The following is a 21,662-nucleotide window of genomic DNA, read 5'->3' on the forward strand; positions in this document are numbered from 1 at the left end:
TTCCGGCTACTTGGAAGGCTGAGGCAGAAGGATTGCCAGAGCCCAGCAGATCGAGGCTGCAATGGCCGGGAGCGGCCACTGTACTCCAGTCTGGGCGACAGAGTGAGACTCTAACTCAAAAAAAAAAAAAAATCATGCTGTGGAAATGATTGCTCTGGTGTGTTGAGTCATTGTGATCTATCAGATAAGATTACTAGTCAGGGTGTCACAGCAACCCAATCCCAGCATAGGGATGGGGGGACTGGACCCGACAGGCAGGCTACAACCAGCAACACGGGGGTGTGGCCGGTAGTGTGAGCATTGCAGAAGTTCTTAATCATTTCTATGTTGTAGCAATTAACTGTTTTAAGTGTGCAATTCAGTCGGACAATTCTATACAGCTCATGCTAAAGGGTCTGTGTTGTCCTTGAGCTCTTTTGAAGTTAATATGTGTCAGCTTCAAAACTAATATTAGCCCAGAAAACAATTGTTCCTAGACATTCCAGGGAATGATTTGAAGTGTGCCCTTTGACCCAGAAAGTTGTCTTCTGGGCTTTAAATGAAAATATAGCTTCAAGGATGCTCACAGGCCGGGCTCAGTGGCTCAGCCTGTAATCCCATGCTTTGGGAGGCCAAGGTCAATGAATTGCCTGAGCCCACGGGTTCGAGACCCGCCTGGGCAACTTGGTGAGACCTCATCTCTACAACAAATCAAAAAAATTAGCCAGTCGTGGTAGCGTGCACCTGTAGTTCCAGCTACTTGGAAGGCTAAGGCAGAAGGATTGCCGGAGCCCAGCAGGTCGAGGCTGTGGTGGCCGGGAGCGGCCACTGCACTCCAGTCTGGGCGACTGAATGAGACTCCAACTCCAAAAAAAAAAAGATGCTCACCAGCACGACCTTTGAAAAAGAAAAATAGACCGAGTGCAGTGGCTCAAGCCTGTAATCCCAGCACTTTGGGAGGCTGAGGCAAGAGGATTGCCTGAGTCCAGAGGTTCAAAACCATCCTGGCAACTTGGTAAGACCTCATCTTTATAATAAATCAAAAAATTAGCCAGGAGTGGTGGCGCGTGCCTGTAGTTCCAGTTACTTGGAAGACTGAGGCAGAAGGATTGCCTGAGCCCAGCAGGTCGAGACTGTGATAGCCGTGAGCATGCCACTGCACTCCAGCCTGGGCGACAGAGTGAGACTCCAACTCAAAAAAAGAAAAATAAGTCATGGGACAGTCACCAAAAAATAATGAAGAAAATGCATTTATTGACGTAGAAAGATAATCATGAAAAATCAGTTGAGGAAACAGGTTATGAAAAAGTTTTCATAGACAGCAGAGAACAAAGTGCTAAGTACCCAGGTTCAAAGAACCTGAGTTCAAATCCTGACTCTGCCACTTAGCAGTTGTGGGTCCTGGACTGTTTATTTAGCCTTTTGTGACTCAGTTTTCTCACCTGGAAAATGGGGATAATAAGAGACTAGAGGCCAGGCTCAGTGGCTCAGCCTGTAATCCCAGCACTTTGGGAGGCCGAGGCGAGTGGATTATCTGAGCCCACAGATTTGAGACCCGCCCAGGCAACTTGGCGAGACCTCATCTCTACAATAAATCAAAAATTAGCTGGGCATGGTAGTGCGCGCCTGTCGTTCTGGCTACTTGGAAGGCTGAGGCGGAAGGATCGCCGGAGCCCAGCAGGTCGAGGCTGCAATGGCCGGGAGCGTGCCACTGCACTCCGGTCTGGGCGACAGAGTGTGACTCCAACTCAAAAAAACAAAAACAAAAACAAATAAGAGACTAGATAACAGTGAGAGATAAATGAATTAATGCATATAAACCCTGAGAGCAGGGCTCAACTCGGGGTGAGTGAGTCCTTGATAAACTGTGGCTATGCTACGACCCCATCTGTGTGAGACCCAAGTCAGATGTATGAGTGCTGAAGGGTAATAGTGGTCATTGGTTCTGGGTGGTTTTCAGTTGCTTTAAAATGATGTTCTGGGCCGGGCATGGTGGCTCATGCCAAAGTGCTCCCAGCACTTGGGGAGGCTGAGACAGGTGAATCGCTCGAGCCCACAAGTTCAAGACCAGCCTGGGCAATATAGCAAGACCTAGTTTCTACAACAACAACAAAAATAAATAAATTTTAAAAATTAGCTGGGCAGGGTGGTGCGCGCCTGTAGTCCCAGCTACTCAGGAGACTGAGGCAGAAGGATTGCCTGAGCCCAGGAGGTCGGGGCTGCGGTGAGCCGTGATCAAGCCACTGTACTCCATCCTGGGCCACAGAGTGAGGCCTTGACTCAAGAAAATACGGGGCTTGCCAGTATTCTCTGGCGTTCACACAAAGAGCTTGTATTGCTTTTGTAAGAGGAAAACCAACACAGGACACCCCATTTTGAAGAGTAAAGAGTCCTCATAGCGCTCATGGCTTTTGACTGTCTCCTGCCTCAGGTTCACCGAGAAGGGGAACTTGGAAGTACTTCTCTTCACCATCCAGAGCAAGCTGCGGGCCAACAACCAGAAGGTCTACACACCCCGCGAAGGCCGGCTCATCTCTGACATTAACAAGGTCTGTGGCTTCCCACAGACCACCCTCGGGGTGTCCCCAGACCTGGGGCCATCTTGACCTCCACCAATCCCTACCACCCCAGGCTGAAACTCGAACACGCCATCTGACCGTCCACATCGCACCAGACGAACCTCCCACGTTCCCTCTTGTACATCTTCTCTTCCCTCTTTGAATCTTCATGAGAAGTCACAATAGGAAATGATACTATACGTCCGTGATCTTACTCAACACGTCCCCAGCCCCCTCTCCCTACTTTCATTTGTTTATTTAATTTTCCACAAGCAGTGTTATACAATTAATAAAAGTAAAGCTAAGGTTCACCGGGCACAGTGGCTCATGCCTGTAATCCCAACACTTTGAGAGGCAGAGGTGAAAGGAGTCTGAGCCCATGGGTTTGAGACCAGCCTGGGCAACTTGGCGAGATCTTATCGCTATAATAAATTTAAAAAAAAAAAAATTAGCCAGACATGGTGGTGTATGCCTGTAGTTCCAGCTACCTGGAAGGCTGAAGTGGAAGGATTACCTGAGCCCAGCAGGTTGAGGCTGCGGTGGCTGTGATTGTGCCCCTGTACTCCGGCCTGGGTGACTGAGTGAGACTCCGACTCAAAAAACAAAAAAAAACATTAAAGTTCACCCACAATCCCACCACTACAAACACATAAGTTTCCATTACTCTGGTCCCTCCGGCCCTCTTCCAGAAGCTGCCATAGCTTTTACGCAGTTGCCCAGCACGTCCAGCACTACCCTGTTTCTTGTACTTCCGCACACAGGAGACACACCACACCCACGGATACACCAGACAGAGCTTCCGTGGGACTTAACATGTGCCCCTGCCCCACTGACTGCTCCCCACCCTGGCCCTTTCCGTTAACCCTGTCCCTGCCCCACAGGCTTGGGAGAGGCTGGAGAAGGCGGAGCACGAACGCGAGCTGGCCCTGCGCACCGAGCTCATCCGCCAAGAGAAGCTGGAACAGCTGGCCGCCCGCTTCGATCGCAAAGCCGCCATGCGGGAGACCTGGCTGAGTGAGAACCAGCGCCTCGTGTCCCAGGTAGGATTCACGGGCCCTTGGGATGTCCAGACTGGTCAGGAGAATTGGGAAAGAAACAGTGGTGAATAGGAGCCCTGCAGGGTGGGGAGATGAGGAAACTTGAAATCCATCACAAAGCCAGGCGTGGTGACCCACACCTGTAATTCAAGCACTTTGGGAGGTGAAGTCGAGAGGATTGCCTGAGCCCAGGGATTTGAGACCAGCCTGGGCAACCTCGTAAGACCTCATCTCTACAGTTAATCAAAAAATTAGCTGGGCGTGGTGGCCTGTAGTTTCAGCTACTTGGAAGACTAAGGCTGAAGGATCACCTGAGTCCAGCAGGTAGAGACTGTGGTGACTGTGAGCATACCACTGCATTCCAGCCTGGGTGAGACAGTGAGTCTCTGACTCAAAAAAAAAAAAAATGGCTGGGTACGGTGGCTCACGCCTATAATCCCAGCACTTTGGGAGGCCAAGGTGAGAGGATTGCCTGAGCCCACAGGTTCGAGACCAGCCTGGTCAACTTGGTGAAACCTCATCTCTTCACTAAATCAAAAAAAGTAGCCGGGCATGGTGGTATGTGCCTGTAGTTCTAGCCACTTGAAAGGCTGAGGCTGAAGGATCGCCTGAGCCCAGCAAGTAGAGGCTGCGGTGGCTATGAGTGTGCCACTGCACTCAGCCTGGGTGACAGAATGAGACTCTGACTCAAAAGAAAAAAAGTCCATCACGTAGGTAAAAAGACCAAGGCATCCAGGATCCTGGGGCCAGAGGCTTCAACAGGAGAAAGGCTTCAGGATGGGATGGGATGAAGAGGCAACTTAGAACCACCACATGGAGCTTGAAGCATCTTGGGGGACGGAAGGGGCAAGCAGAGGCTCTGTCCCTCGGTTCCCAAACCTCCCCTCTCCACCCCCACCACAGGACAACTTTGGGCTGGAGCTGGCGGCCGTCGAGGCAGCAGTGCGGAAGCATGAAGCCATCGAGACGGACATCGTGGCTTACAGCGGCCGCGTGCAGGCGGTGGACGCGGTGGCTGCAGAACTGGCCGCCGAGCACTACCACGACATCAAGCGCATTGCCGCCCGGCAACACAACGTGGCGCGGCTCTGGGACTTCTTGCGGCAGATGGTGGCTGCCCGGCGGGAGCGTCTCCTCCTCAATCTGGAGCTGCAGAAGGTGTTTCAGGACCTGCTGTACCTCATGGACTGGATGGAAGAGATGAAGGTACCCACGGGACACTCTTGGCTGGGGTTCAGATGATCAAGATTGAGGGGTTACAATCATGGGGGCATCCACTGATTTGCTCAGTCGATCTCTGTAGTGTATGTACCAGGGCAGGGCCCTCCCCAGTTCTGATGAACAAAGCAGACAGGCCCACTTCATGTGAGTCTCACATCCTAGTGGAAGGAGACTGATGATAAAACCCAAGGACGTTTCCAGAAACAAGAAAGCAGGTGGCCGGGTACGGTGGCTCACGCCTGTAATCCCAGCATTTTGGGAGGTTGAGGTGAGAGGATTGCCTGAGCCCACAGGTTTGAGACCAACCTAGGCAACATAGTGAGACCTCATCTCTACAACAAATTTTTTAAAAAATTAGCCAGGCCTGGTGGCACACACTTGTATTTCCAGCTACTTGGAAGGCTGAAGCAGAAGGATCGCCTGAACCCAGCAGGTTGAGGCTGCAGTGGCGGTGAGCGTGTCACTGTACTCCAGCCTGGGTGACAGAGTGAGACTCCGACAAAAAAAGAAAAGATAGCAGGTGGCCATAAAACCGATGAGGAAACTGGAACAGGGTGGCGTGATGGGGTGGTCAGACAAGGCCTCTCTGAGAAAATGCTATTTTAGCTGAGGCCAGAAATAGCACAATTTGCTAGCACGTGGAGATCTGAGGAGAGAACATTCCAGCCAGAAGGAGCACCTAGACAGAGGCCCTCAGCCTGTACAAGCGTGGCAGGTCTTGAATCAGAAGGAAGGCCCGTGGGCTGTGAGCGGAGGAGAGGGAACCATACTGAGGTGAGGGAGGGCACAGCCAGCTCACTGGGGCCCTACTGGCCTGGTCAAGGAGTTTGGGCTTCATTCCAAGTAACACAGAGCCTTTAAAGCAATTAGAAGGTTTGAGAGGAGGAGAGACATGATTCTGCTTTACATTTTCAAAAAAGCCACTTGGGCTACTCAAGAAAGAAGGCTCGTGGGCAGACAGAGTGGGAGCAGAGACCCGTTAGAGGCTGTCACAGACTTCTAGGCGAGAGGTGGGCGTGGGGATGAGTCTGGGAGAGATGCCGAAGAAGGATCCTGGGTGTGGGGGTGGAGCCATGACAGTAGGAGGGTGTCAGTGATTTTGAGGCTGAGAAGATGAGTCACAGCTAAGCTTCCAGGAGCAGGATTTGGTAAGAAAACTGTTCCATGGGAGGGAAGTTGAGGATAAGGAGGCCGGATGCCAGAGCAGAACGGGGGTGTCCCCGTGTACGTGAGTGAGCAGGTGCGCTCAGCTGGGCACAACACCTGGCGTTGCACAAAGAGGTCGGGGGAAACAGGGAGGCTGGCACGTGTGCGCCTGTCTGGGAGGGAACGGGAGGCTCTCAGATGGGCATCAGCGTGCCGCGTGTGCCTGGCAGGGCCGGCTGCAGTCTCAGGACCTCGGCAAGCACCTGGCTGGAGTGGAAGACTTACTGCAGCTACACGAGCTGGTGGAAGCTGACATTGCCGTGCAGGCTGAGAGGGTGCGGGCTGTCAGTGCCTCTGCACTGCGTTTCTGCGACCCAGGAAAAGGTGAAAACTGGGAGAAGGCACTGATAAGGAAGGGGCCAGGAAGGAGAACGCTAAAAGCTGAGGCAGGTTGGCCCAGTGGCTCGCGCCTGTAAATCTCAGCATGTAGGGAGGCTGAGGTGGGAGGACTGATTGAGTCCAGGAGTTCAAGATCGGCCTAGGCAACATAGTGAGACTTTGTCTCTACAAAGTCATCAGAAGATAGCCGGGTGCGGTGGCTCACGCCTGTAATCCCAGTACTTTGGGAGGCAGAGGCAAGAGGATTGCCTGAGCTCAGGGATTCAAGACCAGCCTGGGCAACATGGCGAGACCTCTTCTCTACAATAAATCAAAAAATTAGCTGGGCATGGTGGTGCACGCCTGTAGTTCCAGCTATTTGGAAGGCTGAGGCAGAAGGATTACCTGAGCCCAGCAGGTCGAGGCTGTGGTGGCTGTGAGCATGCACTGCACTCCAGCTGGGGTGACAGAGTGAGACTCTGACTCAAAACAAAAACAAAAATCCTCAGAAGATAAGCCAGGCATGGTGGTCCACGCCTGTAGTCCCACCTCATTGGGAGGCTGAAACCGAAGGATCGCCCGAGCCCAGGAGGTTGCCGCTGTGGTGAGCTATGATCGTGCCACTGCACTCCAGCCTGGGAGACAGAGTCCCCGACTCAAAAACAAACAAACAAAAAAAAGAGCTGAGGCAGAAGACTGGGAAAACCTGGGGGAAGGACGGGGGCAAGAGAGCTAGCACCCGGGAGGGAGTCCCAAGAGAGTGGGTTGGGAGATCCGTACTCAGCATGGCCGGGGAGCAGTTGGAGGGCTGGGTTGCGGATCTGACCCTCTTCTGTGACTTTTTTCAGAGTACAGACCTTGCGACCCGCAGCTGGTGTCAGAGCGGGTGGCCACCCTGGAGCAGAGCTACGAGGCGCTGTGTGAGTTGGCCGCAGCTCGGCGGGCCCAGCTGGAGGAGTCGAGACGCCTCTGGCGTTTCCTCTGGGAGGTGGGCGAGGCCGAGGCCTGGGTGCGAGAACAGCAGCACCTCCTGGCCTCAGCCGAGACGGGCCGGGACCTGACCGGCGTCCTCCGCCTGCTCAATAAGCACACAGCCCTGCGGGGCGAGATGAGCGGGCGGCTGGGGCCCTTGAAGCTCACCCTGGAGCAGGGCCAGCAGTTGGTGGCTGAGGGCCACCCCGGGGCGGGCCAGGCCGCTGCCCGGGCAGCCGAGCTCCAAGCCCAGTGGGAGCGGCTGGAGGCCCTGGCCGAGGAGCGTGCCCAGCGCCTGGCCCAGGCTGCCAGCCTCTACCAGTTCCAGGCAGATGCGAACGACATGGAGGCCTGGCTGGTGGACGCACTGCGCCTGGTGTCCAGTCCCGAGCTGGGGCACGACGAGTTCTCCACACAGGCCCTGGCCAGGCAGCATCGGGCCCTGGAAGAGGAGATCCGAGGCCACCGGCCAACCCTGGATGCCCTGAGGGAGCAGGCGGCCGCCCTGCCTCCTGCCCTGAGCCGCACGCCTGAGGTGCAGGGCAGAGTGCCCACCCTGGAGCGGCACTACCAGGAGCTGCAGACCCGGGCGGGCGAGCGCGCTCGGGCCCTGGAGGCGGCCCTGGCCCTCTACACCATGCTCAGCGAGGCGGGGGCCTGCGGGCTCTGGGTGGAGGAGAAGGAGCAGTGGCTGAATGGGCTGGCCCTGCCTGAGCGCCTGGAGGACCTGGAGGTCGTGCAGCAGAGGTAGGCCTCTGGGCTCCCTGGGCCAGCCTTAGGGGGCAGAGCCGGGGTGTGGGTGGTGGGCCCACTTCATCCCTTTGCATCTTAACGATCATCTGTTTCTAGTTTTAACAACAAGAACGGGGCAGGGCGTGGTGGCTCATGCCTGTAATCCCTGCACTTTGGGAGGGCGAGGTGAGAGGATTGCCTGAGCCCATGGGTTCGAGACCAACCTGGGCAACTTGGCGAGACCTCGTCTCTACAATAAACATTTAAAAATGAGCCGGGAGTGGTGGTGCGTGCCTGTAGTTCCAGCTACTTCGAAGGCTGAGGTGGAAGCATCGCCTGAGCCCAGCAGGTCGAGGCTGCGGAGGCCGTGAGCGTGCCCCTGCACTCCAGCCTGGGGGACAGAGTGAGATTCCAACTCAAAACAAAAAAGTGGCCAGACACGGTAGCTCACACCTATAATCCTTGTGCTTTCGGAAGCAAGGGCTGGAGGGTCACTTGAAACCAGGAGTTCAAGACATAGTGAGACCCTGTCTCTACACAAAATTTAAAAATTAGCCAGGCATGATGGTGTCTGCTTGTAGTACCAGCTACTCAGGAGGCTGACAAAGGAGGATTGCTTGAGCCCAGGAGTTTGAGGCTGCAAGTGAGCTATGATTGCCCCACTGTACTCAGCCTGGTCAACAGAGTGCAACCCTGTGTTTCTAAAAAAGAAAAAAAGCCGGGCTCGGTGGCTCAACCTGTAATCCCATGCCTTTGGGAGGCCGAGGTGAGCGGATTGCCTGAGCCCGCGGGTTCGAGACCCACCTGGGCAACATGGTGAGACCTCATCTTTACAGTAAATCAAAAAATTAGCTGGGCTTGGTGGCGCATGCCTGTAGTTCCAGCTACTTGGAAGGCTAAGGTGGAAGGATGGCCTAAGCCCAGTAGGTTGAGGCTGCGGCGGCCATGAGCGTGCCGTTGCACTCCAGCCCAGACAACAGAGTGAAACTCCAACTCAAAAAAAAAAGCAAATCGCCAATATTGTCATGTCACGCCTACATTCTTCAAAATACATCCTTTGAGAAATAGGAGAATGCGTTCTTGTATTCAGTATATTATTTAATTTTGTGTGTGGACTTAAATAGCTGAGGCTTTGAAGTGGTAAACCTTTTAGACAAAGACACTGATTAGCCTCTCATGAATTAGCTTTATTTACAGAATAATAAATCTTAAAGTCATTTAGAAAGGGCATTAAGAAAAGAACCACGGTACCATTATCACATAGAGCAAAATTAGCAGTTCCTTGATATCATCTAGTATCAATCTATAATCAAGCTTCCTGGTGGTTTTAAAAATGTAATTAAAGATTGTTTTCGTTTATGAGATAATTTTAATACTGGGGTTGACAAACCACAACCTTGGACCAAATCAAACCTGCTGCTTGCTTTTGTAAATAAAACTTTATTGGAATAGAGCTGTGCTCACTCATTTCCATATTGCTTATGGCTGCATTCATACTACAACAGCGGGGTTTTTTGTTTTTGTTTTTGTTTTTGCTGAGTTGGAGTCTCACTCTGTCACCCAGGCTGGAGTGCAGTGGCACACTCATAGCCACCGCAGCCTCGACCTGCTGGGCTCAGGCAATCCTTCTGCCTCAGCCTTCCAGGTAGCCGGAACTACAGGTGCGTGCTACCACACCTGGCTAATTTTTGGATTTATTGTAGAGACGAGGTCTCTTCAAGTTGCCCGGGCTGGTCTTGAACCCGCAGGCTCACGCAGTCCACTCTCCTTGGCCTCCCAAAGTGCTGGGACTACAGGCTGAGCCACCTACAGCGAAGTTTTATAGCTGCAGTAAAGACACTTGGGCTCACAAATCCTAAAATATTTACTCTCTGGCCCTTTACAAAAAATGTTTGTAGACGCTGCCCTAATGGAATGTAAAATATCCCTGGCAGAAGTTATACTTCAAGTCTTTATCACTTCGACAAATATTTCTTGATTATCACTTCATTTTCTGACACATATTAGTAGGATGAGACTCAGGTAGGCAGCTAAGGAGTAAGTCTTGGGAGGCTAAGAGAGCGTCTCATAAAGGGTGGGCCCCATGCCAGGGTCCAGTGTGATGCGTGCAGCTGTTTCTGACCTCTGCCTTTCACCATCTTTTTTTTTTTTTTTTGAGTCAGAGTCTCACTCTGTGGCCCAGACTGGAGTGCAGTGGCATGCTCACGGCCACCACAGCCTCAACCTTCTGTGCTCAGGCCATCCTTCTGCCTGAGCTTTCCAAGTAGCTGGAACTACAGGCATGTGCCACAATGCCCACCTACCTTTTGATTTATTGTATACATGAGGTCTCGCCAAGTTGCCCGGGCTCAAACGTGTGGGCTCAGACAATCCTCTCACCTCGGCCTCCCAAAGTGCTGGAATTATAGGCATGAGCCCACCACGCCCAGCCTAATTTTTTGATTTATTGTAGAGACGAGGTCTCGCCATGTTGCTCAGGCTGGTCTCGAACCCCTGAGCTCAGGCAGTCCTCTTGCCTCCGCCTCCCAATGTGCTGGGATTACAGGCTTGAGCCACCATGCCTGCCTTTCACCATCTTTTTAAGCAAATCTACAAATGATTGTTTTTCTACTTGTTTTGGAGGAATTGAGGGCTCTTCTCTTGACCCATAGATCCTTGAACCTTGCAAGCTAAGAGGCACAGAGACTCCCATAACTAAGCCTCGTGGTGAAAGAGGGATATTCTCGTGGTGTCCAAGGGAGGTGGACTGGGCGGACCCCTTCCTCCCATGATTCACGCCCAGCTCTCCCACCGCTCAGGTTCGAGACTCTGGAGCCCGAAATGAACGCCCTTGCAGCGCGAATCACTGCCGTGAATGACATCGCCGAGCAGTTGTTGAAGGCCAACCCCCCGGGCAAGGACCGCATTGTCAACACCCAGAAGCAGCTCAACCACAGGTGGGTTTGGGGAGGGCAAGACTGGGGGACCGAGAAAGAATAAAGCAGATGGGGATGGCAGGAGGAAGTGAGTTTTAGAGGACCTGGAAGGGTGGCTAGGAAGGAGGACAGAAACTGGTCTGGAATAGATTGAGGGAGGAGAAATGATAAAAGAGAGGAGGAGGTGTGACCAAGGTGGTCTGAGGAGGTTGGTGGCCGAACTGGGAGCAATCAAAAGAGACGTAGTTGAGGGAAGATGAGAAGCCGGTGGGTGGAACTTACGAAAGGAGATAGAAGCAAGAGAGATGCTTCCAAATAGACCTGGACGGGGCAGGGAAGCTGAACCCTCTCCCTACTCTCAGGTGGCAGCAATTCCGGTCCCTGGCAGACGGCAAGAAGGCAGCTCTGACGTCAGCCCTGAGCATCCAGAGCTACCACTTGGAGTGCACAGAGACCCAGGCCTGGATGCGAGAGAAGACCAAGGTCATCGAGTCTACCCAGGGCCTGGGCAACGATCTAGCTGGAGTGCTGGCCCTGCAGCGCAAGCTGGCCGGCACCGAGCGGGACCTGGAGGCCATCGCCGCTCGAGTGGGTGAGCTGACTCGAGAGGCAAATGCCCTGGCTGCCAGCCATCCCACTCAGGCCCCTGCCATCAACGCGCGGCTAGGAGAGGTACAAACCGGCTGGGAGGATCTCAGGGCCACCATGCGGCGTCGAGAGGAGTCGCTGGGGGAGGCACGGCGGCTACAGGACTTCCTGCGCAGCTTGGATGACTTCCAGGCCTGGCTAGGCCGCACTCAGACCTCCGTGGCCTCTGAGGAAGGGCCAGCTACCCTGCCTGAGGCAGAGGCCCTCCTGGCCCAACACGCAGCCCTGCGGGGAGAAGTGGAGCGGGCCCAGAGCGAGTACAGCCGACTGCGGGCCTTGGGTGAGGAGGTGACCCGGGACCAGGCAGACCCCCAGTGTCTCTTCCTACGGCAGCGGCTGGAAGCCCTGGGAACCGGCTGGGAGGAGCTGGGCCGAATGTGGGAGAGTCGGCAAGGTCGCCTGGCCCAGGCCCATGGCTTCCAGGGATTCCTGCGGGATGCTCGCCAGGCCGAGGGTGTACTCAGCAGCCAGGTGAGAGCCCAGGGGTACCGTCCCAACCAGGAGGAAGAGGAAAATGGGGACCAGGGGCGATGTGAAGGAGCACGGAGGATAGGGAGGCAAATGCCAGGAGGGGGTTAGAAGAGGAAGCAGGATGACCTGGGAGACATGGTGTGCAAACAAATAAGATGGATGTAACTTACCAAAACTGACTTTAGAAGAAATAGAAAACCCGGCTAGTCATATAAATATTAAAGAAATCAAATCAGGAGCTAGAAATAAGATGGAATGGGATTTGAACTGGGGGAAAGGTCCTCTAGCTCACTTCCCTTGTAACTTCTGAGACCCCCGTGTTAGCTGGCAGCCTCTCCCATCTTCAGAGCTCTCTGGGGTACCCCAGCCCTCCCCAGATTGGCCCCTACCTCTCAGGTGTGCCCCTTCAAAGAGATTAATTGTGCTGTGAGAAGTGAGCTGGATGTCACCCCCCATCCCCAGGAATACTTTCTGTCTCACACGGAGATGCCGTGGACACTCCAGGCTGCTGATGCTGCCATAAAAAAACTGGAAGACTTCATGAGCACCATGGACGCCAACGGAGAGCGGATTCGTGGGCTTCTGGAGTCTGGACGCCAGCTGGTGTCTGAGGGCAACATCCACGCTGAGAAGATACAAGAGAAGGCAGACTCCATTGAGAGGAGGTCTGATGAGGACAGTGTACACACGAGGGGCCCAAGAGAAAAATAAGTGAAAACAGGGTGGCCTCAAAGATGGAGGATGTAGCACGGGCAAACTGACAGGTGGGGTGGAAGTTGATAGAAAAGTAGAGGAGGACTGGGTACAGAGGCTCACACCTACAATCCCAGCCCTTTGGGAGGCTGAGGTGAGAGGATCACTTGAGGCCAGGAGTTCAGTACCAGCCTGGGCAACATAGCGAGACTCTGTCTCTACCAAAAAATAAGAAAATTAGCTGGGCAGGTGGTGTGCACGTGTAGTCCCACCTCAGGAGGCTGAGGTAGAAGGATCACCCAAGCCCAGGAAGTTGAGGCTGCAGTGAGCTGTGCCACTACACTCCAGCCTGGGTGACAGAGTGAGACCCTAACTCAAAGGAAAAGAAAGAGGAGGAAGAACAAAGTGATCAGAGCCCTCCAATCACGGGCTAAGAGAGTCTGCCTCCCCCTACACTGTAGACTTCTCAAAGTCCACTAGGCCTGGAAACCAGGATTCCTGGGTTGTCTCAATATGCTCGAAGGCATTATCCCCCCAGTAACAGGGCTGGAGGCCTCTAGGTTAATTAAAGGGTCATCACCCTTTTACAACAAGTTCAAGGGTTTCACAAGGGGCTGTTGTTACAGACACAGGAAGAATCAAGATGCAGCACAGCAGCTTCTGAGCCGTCTTCGGGACAACCGGGAGCAGCAGCATTTCTTGCAAGATTGCCACGAGGTGAGGCTCCCAGCTCCCTGGTGTCCTCTGTGACATTTCCTGGCCATCCTGTTCCCGCTTTGAGCCTAGAATGAGTCGGTCACAGCATCACCAGAGCATTTGGGCTCCTTCATGGCTTCTTCCCAAGTTGACCACTTCTCCCGGGTCACCCTTGCCCTCCTTTTATGCCCCACGCCTCCCACCTTGCCTGGATAGTTTTTTTAATTTGAAGTCTCACTATGTTGCCCAGGCTGGTCTCAAACTCCTGGACTCAAGCAGTCCTCCCACACTTGTCTCCCAAAGTCCTGGAATTACAGGTGTGAGCTACCACGCTCACAATGAATTTGGACCACTCAGTACAAGGAAAAGAATATAAAATATATCATGTATTGTTTCTGTGTTGATTACATGATGAAGTGATAGTATTTTAGATATATGGGGTTAAGCTATATTGTTGAAATTAGTTTTACCTGTTTCTTTTCTCTTTAAAATGTGGCTACTGGCCGGGTACAATGGTGCTTGTCTGTAATCCCAGCACTTTTTTTTTTTTTTTTTTTTGAGTTGGAGTCTCACTCTGTCGTCCAGACTGGAGTGCAGTGGCCACTCCCGGCCACCACAGCCTCGACCTACTGGGCTCCGGCGATCCTTCCGCCTCAGCCTTCCAAGTAGCCGGAATTACAGGCATGCGCTACCACACCTGGCTGATTTTTTGATTTATTGTAGAGATACGGTCTTGCTGCCCAGGCGGGTCTCGAACCCGCAGGCTCAGGCAATCCACTCATCTCAGCCTCCCAAAGGTGCGGGATTACAGGCTGAGCCACCGAGCCCGGCTTTTTTTTTTTGAGCTGGAGTCCTCACTCTGTCACCCAGACTGGAGTGCAGTGGCCGCTCCCGGCCACCGCAGCCTCGACCTGCTGGGCTCCGGCGATCCTTCCACCTCAACCTTCCAAGTAGCTGGAACTACAGGCGCCTGGCTAATTTTTTTATTTATTGTAGAGATGAGGTCTCGTCAAGTTGCCCGGGCAGGTCTCGAACCCGCAGGCTCATGCAATCCACTCACCTCAGCCTCCCAAAGTGCTGGGATTACAGGCTGAGCCACTGAGCCCAGCTAAAGGAGGGCAGAGAAATGAGTGGATTATTTCATCCTGTTAGTAGAAAGAAGGTTCCCCCCCTTTTTTTTTGGAGTCAGAGTCACTCTGGTGCCCAGGCTAGAGTGTAGTGGCACGCTCACGGCCACCGCAGCCTTGACCTGCTAGGCTCAGGTGATCCTTCCGCCTCAGCTTTCCAAGTAGCTGGAACTACAGGTATGTGCCACCACACCGGACTAATTTTTTGATTCATTGTAGAGACGTGGTCTCGCCAAGTTGCCCAGGCTGGTCTTGAACCCATAGGCTCAGACAATCCTCTTGTCTCCACCTCCCAAAGTTCTGGGATTATAGGTGTGAGCCACCATGCCTGGCCAGTTTTTTAAAATGTCCTCTCTCCTTTTCCATCCCTGCTTTATGTTTGGCCCAGCTGAAACTCTGGATTGATGAGAAAATGTTGACAGCCCAGGACGTGTCCTATGATGAGGCCCGCAACCTGCACACCAAGTGGCAGAAGCACCAGGCGTTCATGGCTGAGCTGGCTGCCAACAAGGACTGGCTGGACAAGGTGGACAGGGTGAGTGGAGTGACGGGAGCAACGAGGAGTGAGCCTTTAGGGCTGCCTCTGGGCGAGTCCCACGGCAGTGCTGGAGGCGGCTAGCTCTAGGGCATGACTTTTGTCAGGGCTAGAGACCACAGGGCCTCTGGTGCCCTACCTCCAAGGTGGGAAGTTATGGCCTGGGGAAACAATGTCTCAGGGTATGGGACAGTGACTCCAGAACTTTGAGAAAGTACAAATAAGTAGGGAGCCAAACTGTGGCTTTGGTTGGACACCCTAACTGAGCAGGACGACACACGCCTGCAGATGTAGTCTGTAAAGGGCCAGTTAGTAAATATCTGAGGCTTTGCAGTCCATGTAGTGCCATCTGCTACAACTACTCATCTGTGTCATCGTAGTGCAAAAGCAGCCATAGAGAATACATAAATAACAATACATAGCCATAGAGAATACATAAATGAACAAGTGTCACTGTGTGCCAATGAAACTTTATTTATAAAAACAGGCGGTGGGCCAGATTTGGCCCATGGGCCATAGTTTGCTGTTTCTTGCCTTTGATTCTCGCTGTTCCTGGTTACTTCGTCTCCCACCCAGCTCTTCCTCAAGAGGTGAGGATAGGTGAAACTCTGTGTCTACTCAGCAAGTATTCCGAGAGAATGTCATGTGTGCTCAGCACTCTGCTAGGTGCTACAAGTTATTTAAAAAGGGCGTGATGGTTGGTGAGAAGAGGAGACCAATGTATCTTCAGTTTTTTCCATTTGTTCAGCAAATATTTACTTGGTGCTTTTATAGTAGCACTACTATAAAAGCACCAAGTAAATATTTGGTGCTTCTCAAAGTATTGTATCAGATACCGAGTGGGGAACAAAGGTGATTTCACTATGGGCTCTGCCCTGAAGGAACAACTCTGTAGCCAGGATAAGAGACACATGCACAAATAGCTAAATTGAATTCAAAGTGGAACATGATAAGTGTCATTAAGAGAGAGCCACATAAAACCTGAGCTAAGGAGACGGGAGATAGGAGAATTCTAGAAGCAGGAGCCTCCAGGGCAGACTCTGAAGGATGAGAGAATTTGAACCAGCAGAGATACAGGGGAAGGATGTTTCTAGGGGCCGAGCTTGGTGGCTCAGCCTGTAATCCCAGCCCTTTGGGAGGCCGAGGTGAGAGGATTGCCTGAACCTGCAGGTTCGAGGCCCGCCCGGGGAACTTGGCGAGATCTCGTCTCTACAACAAATCAAAAAATTAGCCGGGCATGGTAGCGCATGTAGTTCCAGCTACTTGGAAGGCTGAGGCAGAAGGATCGCCGGAGCCCAGCAGGTCGAGGCTGCAGTGGCCGGGAGCAGCCACTGCACTCCAGTCTGGGTGACAGAGTGAGACTCCAACTCAAAAAAAAAAAGATATTTCTAGGTAGAGAAAATTTAAAAGAAAACCAGGTGTATGGAAGTGCCTGTGTGGGAACAAGGGCGTGAGTTCATCTAGCAGTAGCACGAAATGTGTGAAGGAGTCCCAGGAAGAGAAGGTGGGAGCAGCATGCCAGGCCAGATCAGAAAAGCCCTGGTCACCAGGTAGAGAATGCTTTGAAGTATGGATTATAAAAAAAAAAAAGGCCAGGCACAGTGGCTCAAGTCTGTAATCCCAACACTTTGGGAGGTCAAGGTGGGAGGATTGCTTGAGTCCAGGAGTTTGAGACCAGCCTGGGTAACACCATGTCACAAGTCCACATGAGGCACCACGGCAGGTCTTTCTGCCATAAATCTTCTTTCTTCCTTCTTCTCTTTTTCTTACTCACAAACTTTGTTTTAAAACTTAAAACAAGCCAGGCTCGGTGGCTCAGCCTGTAATCCCAGCGCTTTGTGAGACTGAGTTGACTGGATTGCCTGAGCCCGCGGGTTCGAGACCCGCCTGGCGAGACCTCATCTCTACAATAAATCAAAAATTAGCCGGGTGTGGTAGCGCGCGCCTGTAGTTCCAGCTACTTGGAAGGCTGAGGCGCAAGGATTGCCGGAGCCCAGCAGGGCGAGGCTGCGGTGATCGGGAGCATGCCACTGCACTCCAGCCTGGGTGACAGAGTGAGACTCCAACTCAAAAAAAAAAAATACAACTTAAAACACACACACACACACACGTTCACGTGCAAAAAGTAGCATAGAAACCACAAGCACAGCTGGACGCAGTGGCTCACGCTTGTAATTCCAGCACTTTGGGAGGTGGAGACGAGAATATTACCTGACTTCAGGGGTTTTAGATGAGTTGAGACCTCGTCTCTACAATAAATCAAAAAATTAGCCAGATGTGGTGGTGTGCACTTGTGGTTCCAGTTACTCGGAAGACTGAGGCAGAAGGATCACCTGAGCCCAGCGGGTCGAGGCTGCGGTGGCTGTGAGCGCGCCACTCCACTCCAGCCTGGGCGACAGAGTGAGACTCCTACTCAAAAAAAAAAGAAAGAAAAAAAAAGCCACAAGCGCTAGGGAACCCAAGCTCAGGGGATCACAGTGGCTTTTTCATTGAAATGGGGTTTGATCTGGGCCTGGAAGGAGCGGGTTTAACCAGCAGTGAGGGTAGGGCAGTAGGAGGAGATTTAAACCTCTAAGAAGAGTCCATTAATGTTAATACACTTGGGATTATTTCCCACACTTCAGATCTCCACCGCCCTGGAGGTCCCTGGTCTGCCGTCAGCCTGTGAAGTTTGGTGGCATCTAATCGTGGCACTTACACACTTTCTTTGCTTTGTCTCCCAGGAGGGGCGGGAGCTGACTCTCGAAAAGCCAGAGCTGAAAGCCCTGGTGTCAGAGAAGCTGGGGGACTTGCACAGGCGCTGGGACGAGCTGGAGACCACCACCCAAGCCAAGGCCCGCAGCCTGTTTGATGCCAATCGGGCCGAGCTGTTTGCCCAGAGCTGCTGTGCCCTGGAGAGTTGGCTGGAGAGCCTGCAAGCCCAGCTGCACTCGGACGACTATGGCAAGGACCTCACCAGCGTCAATATCCTACTGAAGAAGCAGCAGGTATGCCATGGGCCTTTGATGGGGATAGTGAACAGTGGAAGAAGAGAGGGAGGCTGTAGCTGTCAACCTTTGGGAGGTTGCTGGACTTGGTGGCTCAGCCTGTCATCCCAGCCCTTTGGGAGGCCGAGGCGAGTGGATTGCCTGAGGCCGCGGGTTCGAGACCAGCCAAGGCAACTTTGTGAGACCTCATCTCTACAATATATCAAAAATTAGCTGGGCGTGATAGTGTGCACCTATAGTTCTGGCTACTTTGAAGGCTGAGGCAGAAGGATCGCCGGAGCCCAGTGGGTCGACGCTGGGGTGGCTGTGAATGTGCCACTGCGTACTCCATCCTGGGCAACAGAGTGAGACTCCAACTCAAAAAAAAAAAAAAATTTGGGAGGCCATCTCAGGCCTGGCAGATAACATCTTCATTGGTATTTCTCAAATGATTGCTATGGGCCACAGGTATCAGAATCTCTAGGAGTATCAGTCAGAGTCAAGTCAGGAGACAGAGCCACTCGTAATCTGAAGAGGGGAACTTTAGTAAAAAGTATTAATTAGCTGGGTGTGGTGGCTCACACCTGTAATTCCAACACTTTGGGAGGTAGAGGCAAGAGGGTTGCCTGAGTCCAGGCAGTCAAGACCAGCCTGGGCAACTTGGCGAGAGCTCGTCTCTACAATAAATCAAAAAATTAGCTAGGTATGGTGAAGCACACCGGTGGTTCCAGCCACTTGGGAGGCTGAGGCAGAAGGATTACCTGAGCCCAGCAGGTCGAGGATGCGGTGGTCGTGAGCGTACCACTGCACTCCAGCGCGGGCAACAGAGTGTGACTCCAACTCAAAAAAAAAAAAAAAAAGGATTAATTAATAAAAGGTGGCTGAGCACTGTGGCTCGTGCCTGTAATCCCGGCACTTTGGGAGGCAGAGGCGAGAGAATTGCCTGAGCTCAGGGGTTCAAAACCAGCCTGGACAACTTGATGAGACTTCATCTCTACAATAAAAATAAAAAATATTAGCCGGGTGTGGTAGTGCACGCCTATAGTTCAGCTACTTGGAAGGCTGAGGCAGAAGGATCACCGGAGTCCAGCTAGTCGAGGTTGCAGTGGCTGTGAGCATGCCACTGCACTCCGGGCTGGGCGATAGAGTGAGACTCCAACTCAAAAAAAAAAAAAAAAATTAATTAAAGGCAGTTAACTACTAAAAAGGTAAAGAGAACTCTACAGCAAGGACCAGAAAACGTTTTTTAGTAAAGGGCCAGACAGTAAATATTTGGGGCTTTTTGGGTCATACAGTCTCTGTCACAACTATTCAACTCTGGCCTTGTAAGGTAAAAGTAGCCATTGATAATATGTAAAAGAACCAAGCACGGTGGCTCACACCTGTAATCCCAGCACTTTGGGAGGTGGAGGCGAGAGGATTGCCTGAACCCAGGGGTTCAAGACCAGCCTGGACTACTTGGTGAGACCTCGTCTCTACAATAAATCAAAACATTAGCCTGGTACAATGACGTACACCTGTAATTCCAGCTACTTGGAAGGCTGAGGTGGAAAGATCACCTGAGCCCAGCAGGTTGAGGCTGTGGTAGCTGTGAGCATGCCACTGCACTCCAGCCTGGGCAACAGAGTAAGACCCCGACTCAAAAAAAAAAAAATGTAAAAGAAGGGGTGTGGCTGTGTTGCAATAAAACTTCACAAAAACAGGCCAGGGGCTGGATCCAGGAACAGGAAGTGCAGGGAGCAGCTATGACGTCCAGGGCTGGGAGTGTGCACCCAAGGAAGGAACAAGATGGCTGAGTTGCAGACTTCCTTGGAGAGAGCGGAGGGGGAGGCCCTGCGGAATGACCTGAAAATTTGCTGGGGTGTTGTGGGCCAGAGCAGGTCTGAAGTGGGACTACAGGCCAGGCAGGCCAGCAGGAAGTGGCCATGGCAAAACTCGCTGGAGAGTGAGAGCCCTGAACCTCTTGCACACTGTGGACAGCTTTGTTGCAGGAGTAAGAAGAAAAGCACCCTGGAAGCAAGGAACGGCCTTCTTCTTCTGGGCATTGTGGTGGCCCTCCACCGCCCTCTGCTGGCAAGGCCTAGCATTGCTCCAGTTGGCAAAGGAGAAATGTTGACGGAGTCCAGTTCCAAAATCTCAAAACAGGGCAAGGTTGGATTTGGAACTGAGGTGGACTGGGGACAGAGAGATGGTATATTGATAACTGGCTCTGTTGCCACACGCCCCAGATGCTTATGTATATTCAAATCTGAGATCCGCTGATACAGGCCATGAGGCGATGTTCTTCCTGTGGTGAGCCCCAGGGATAAGAAGTGATAATTGGGCAGGGCGCGGTGGCTCACACCTGTAATCCCAGCACTTTGGGAGACTGAGACGAGAGGATTGCCTGAGCCTGCGGGTTCAAGATCAGCCTGGGCAGCATGGGGTGACCTGGTCTCTACAATACATCAAAAAATTAGCTGGGTGTGGTGGCGCTCACCTGTAGTTCCAGCTACTTGGAAGGCTGAGGCTGAAGGATCACCTGAACCTGGCAGGTCAAGGCGGCGGTGGCCATGAGCAGCATGCCACAGCACTCCGGCCTGGGTAACAGAGTGAGACTCCAACTCAAAAAAAAAGTCATAAATGACTTGATATAGACATGATATAGACAGGTGTTTCCTCTGAGTCTGAAGGCACAAAGGAGGTGATAATGTCTTCCTCCTGGTGTGCAGATGCTGGAGCGGGAAATGGCTGTGAGAGAGAAGGAGGTGGAGGCCATCCAGGCCCAGGCAAAAGCGCTGGCCCAGGAAGACCAGGGTGCAGGGGAGGTGGAGAGGACCTCACGGGCCGTGGAAGACAAGTTCAGGGCCCTGTGCCAGCCCATGCAGGAACGCTGCCAGCGCCTGCAAGCCTCTCGCGAGCAGCACCAGTTCCACCGGGACGTGGAAGATGAGATTGTAAGTCGCCGGGGCCAAGGATGGCAAATTGTCCCCCGCCACGTGGCTGTCCACCTTCCTTCCTGGATGCTGAGGGCATGCCAGCAGCACTTTGTTCCCCGTTCTCTTTGGCATTGAAAATCTCCCATCTAGGGAGACTTGAGGATGTCCCCAGGCCCCATCACCCCAGAACCAGAGTTGACCGTTCCCTACACGCACACCAGTAGCTCCAGGTGTCCCCATCATCCAGCCCCTCCAGACCTCCACTGACCCCCCCCTCTTTCTCTTCCAGTTGTGGGTGACGGAGCGGCTACCCATGGCCAGCTCCATGGAGCACGGCAAGGACTTGCCCAGTGTCCAGCTTCTCATGAAGAAAAACCAGGTGAGGCAGAAGCTAAAGGCAAAAGAAAAGTTTCCAGGAGTCCCCAGACCCGGGCATGTGTTTTTCCTTAATACCTGGTGTTTCTCTGGCCCTAAAAACCTCAATGTCACGGGTAACCCTAGATTCAGTGGTCCTCCGTGCCTCCCGTCGGAAGGGTGGGTTCTCTCAGGAGGTGATGATGTGCATTGAGGGGACATTACCAGCCCTGGGCCAGGAGAGGGGGAGCAGGGCTCAGGAAGGGGCGAGGTGGGGGTTTGAAGGCCAGGCTTGCTCTTGAGGCAGTCTAAGGCG

General features: G+C 52.9%; 1 protein-coding gene across 1 annotated transcript in view; it reads left to right on the forward strand.

Moving 5' to 3' along the window:
- SPTBN2 (spectrin beta, non-erythrocytic 2) overlaps positions 1 to 21,662 on the forward strand; it is a 54,440-nt gene that overhangs the window by 23,271 nt on the left and 9,507 nt on the right. The window contains exons 10-22 of the mRNA XM_008065882.2: positions 2,411 to 2,528; positions 3,419 to 3,577; positions 4,478 to 4,780; positions 6,172 to 6,325; positions 7,168 to 8,038; positions 10,822 to 10,959; positions 11,301 to 12,057; positions 12,520 to 12,722; positions 13,377 to 13,467; positions 14,962 to 15,108; positions 17,832 to 18,095; positions 20,786 to 21,010; positions 21,282 to 21,371. Of these exons, the coding sequence (XP_008064073.1) occupies positions 2,411 to 2,528; positions 3,419 to 3,577; positions 4,478 to 4,780; positions 6,172 to 6,325; positions 7,168 to 8,038; positions 10,822 to 10,959; positions 11,301 to 12,057; positions 12,520 to 12,722; positions 13,377 to 13,467; positions 14,962 to 15,108; positions 17,832 to 18,095; positions 20,786 to 21,010; positions 21,282 to 21,371 (3,520 nt within the window). The remainder of the gene's footprint in view (positions 1 to 2,410; positions 2,529 to 3,418; positions 3,578 to 4,477; positions 4,781 to 6,171; positions 6,326 to 7,167; positions 8,039 to 10,821; positions 10,960 to 11,300; positions 12,058 to 12,519; positions 12,723 to 13,376; positions 13,468 to 14,961; positions 15,109 to 17,831; positions 18,096 to 20,785; positions 21,011 to 21,281; positions 21,372 to 21,662) is intronic.

The sequence above is a fragment of the Carlito syrichta genome, unplaced genomic scaffold (assembly GCF_000164805.1).
Source record: "Carlito syrichta isolate Samal-C Ts95f unplaced genomic scaffold, Tarsius_syrichta-2.0.1 Scaffold308818, whole genome shotgun sequence".
In the NCBI taxonomy this organism is placed as follows: domain Eukaryota; kingdom Metazoa; phylum Chordata; class Mammalia; order Primates; family Tarsiidae; genus Carlito; species Carlito syrichta.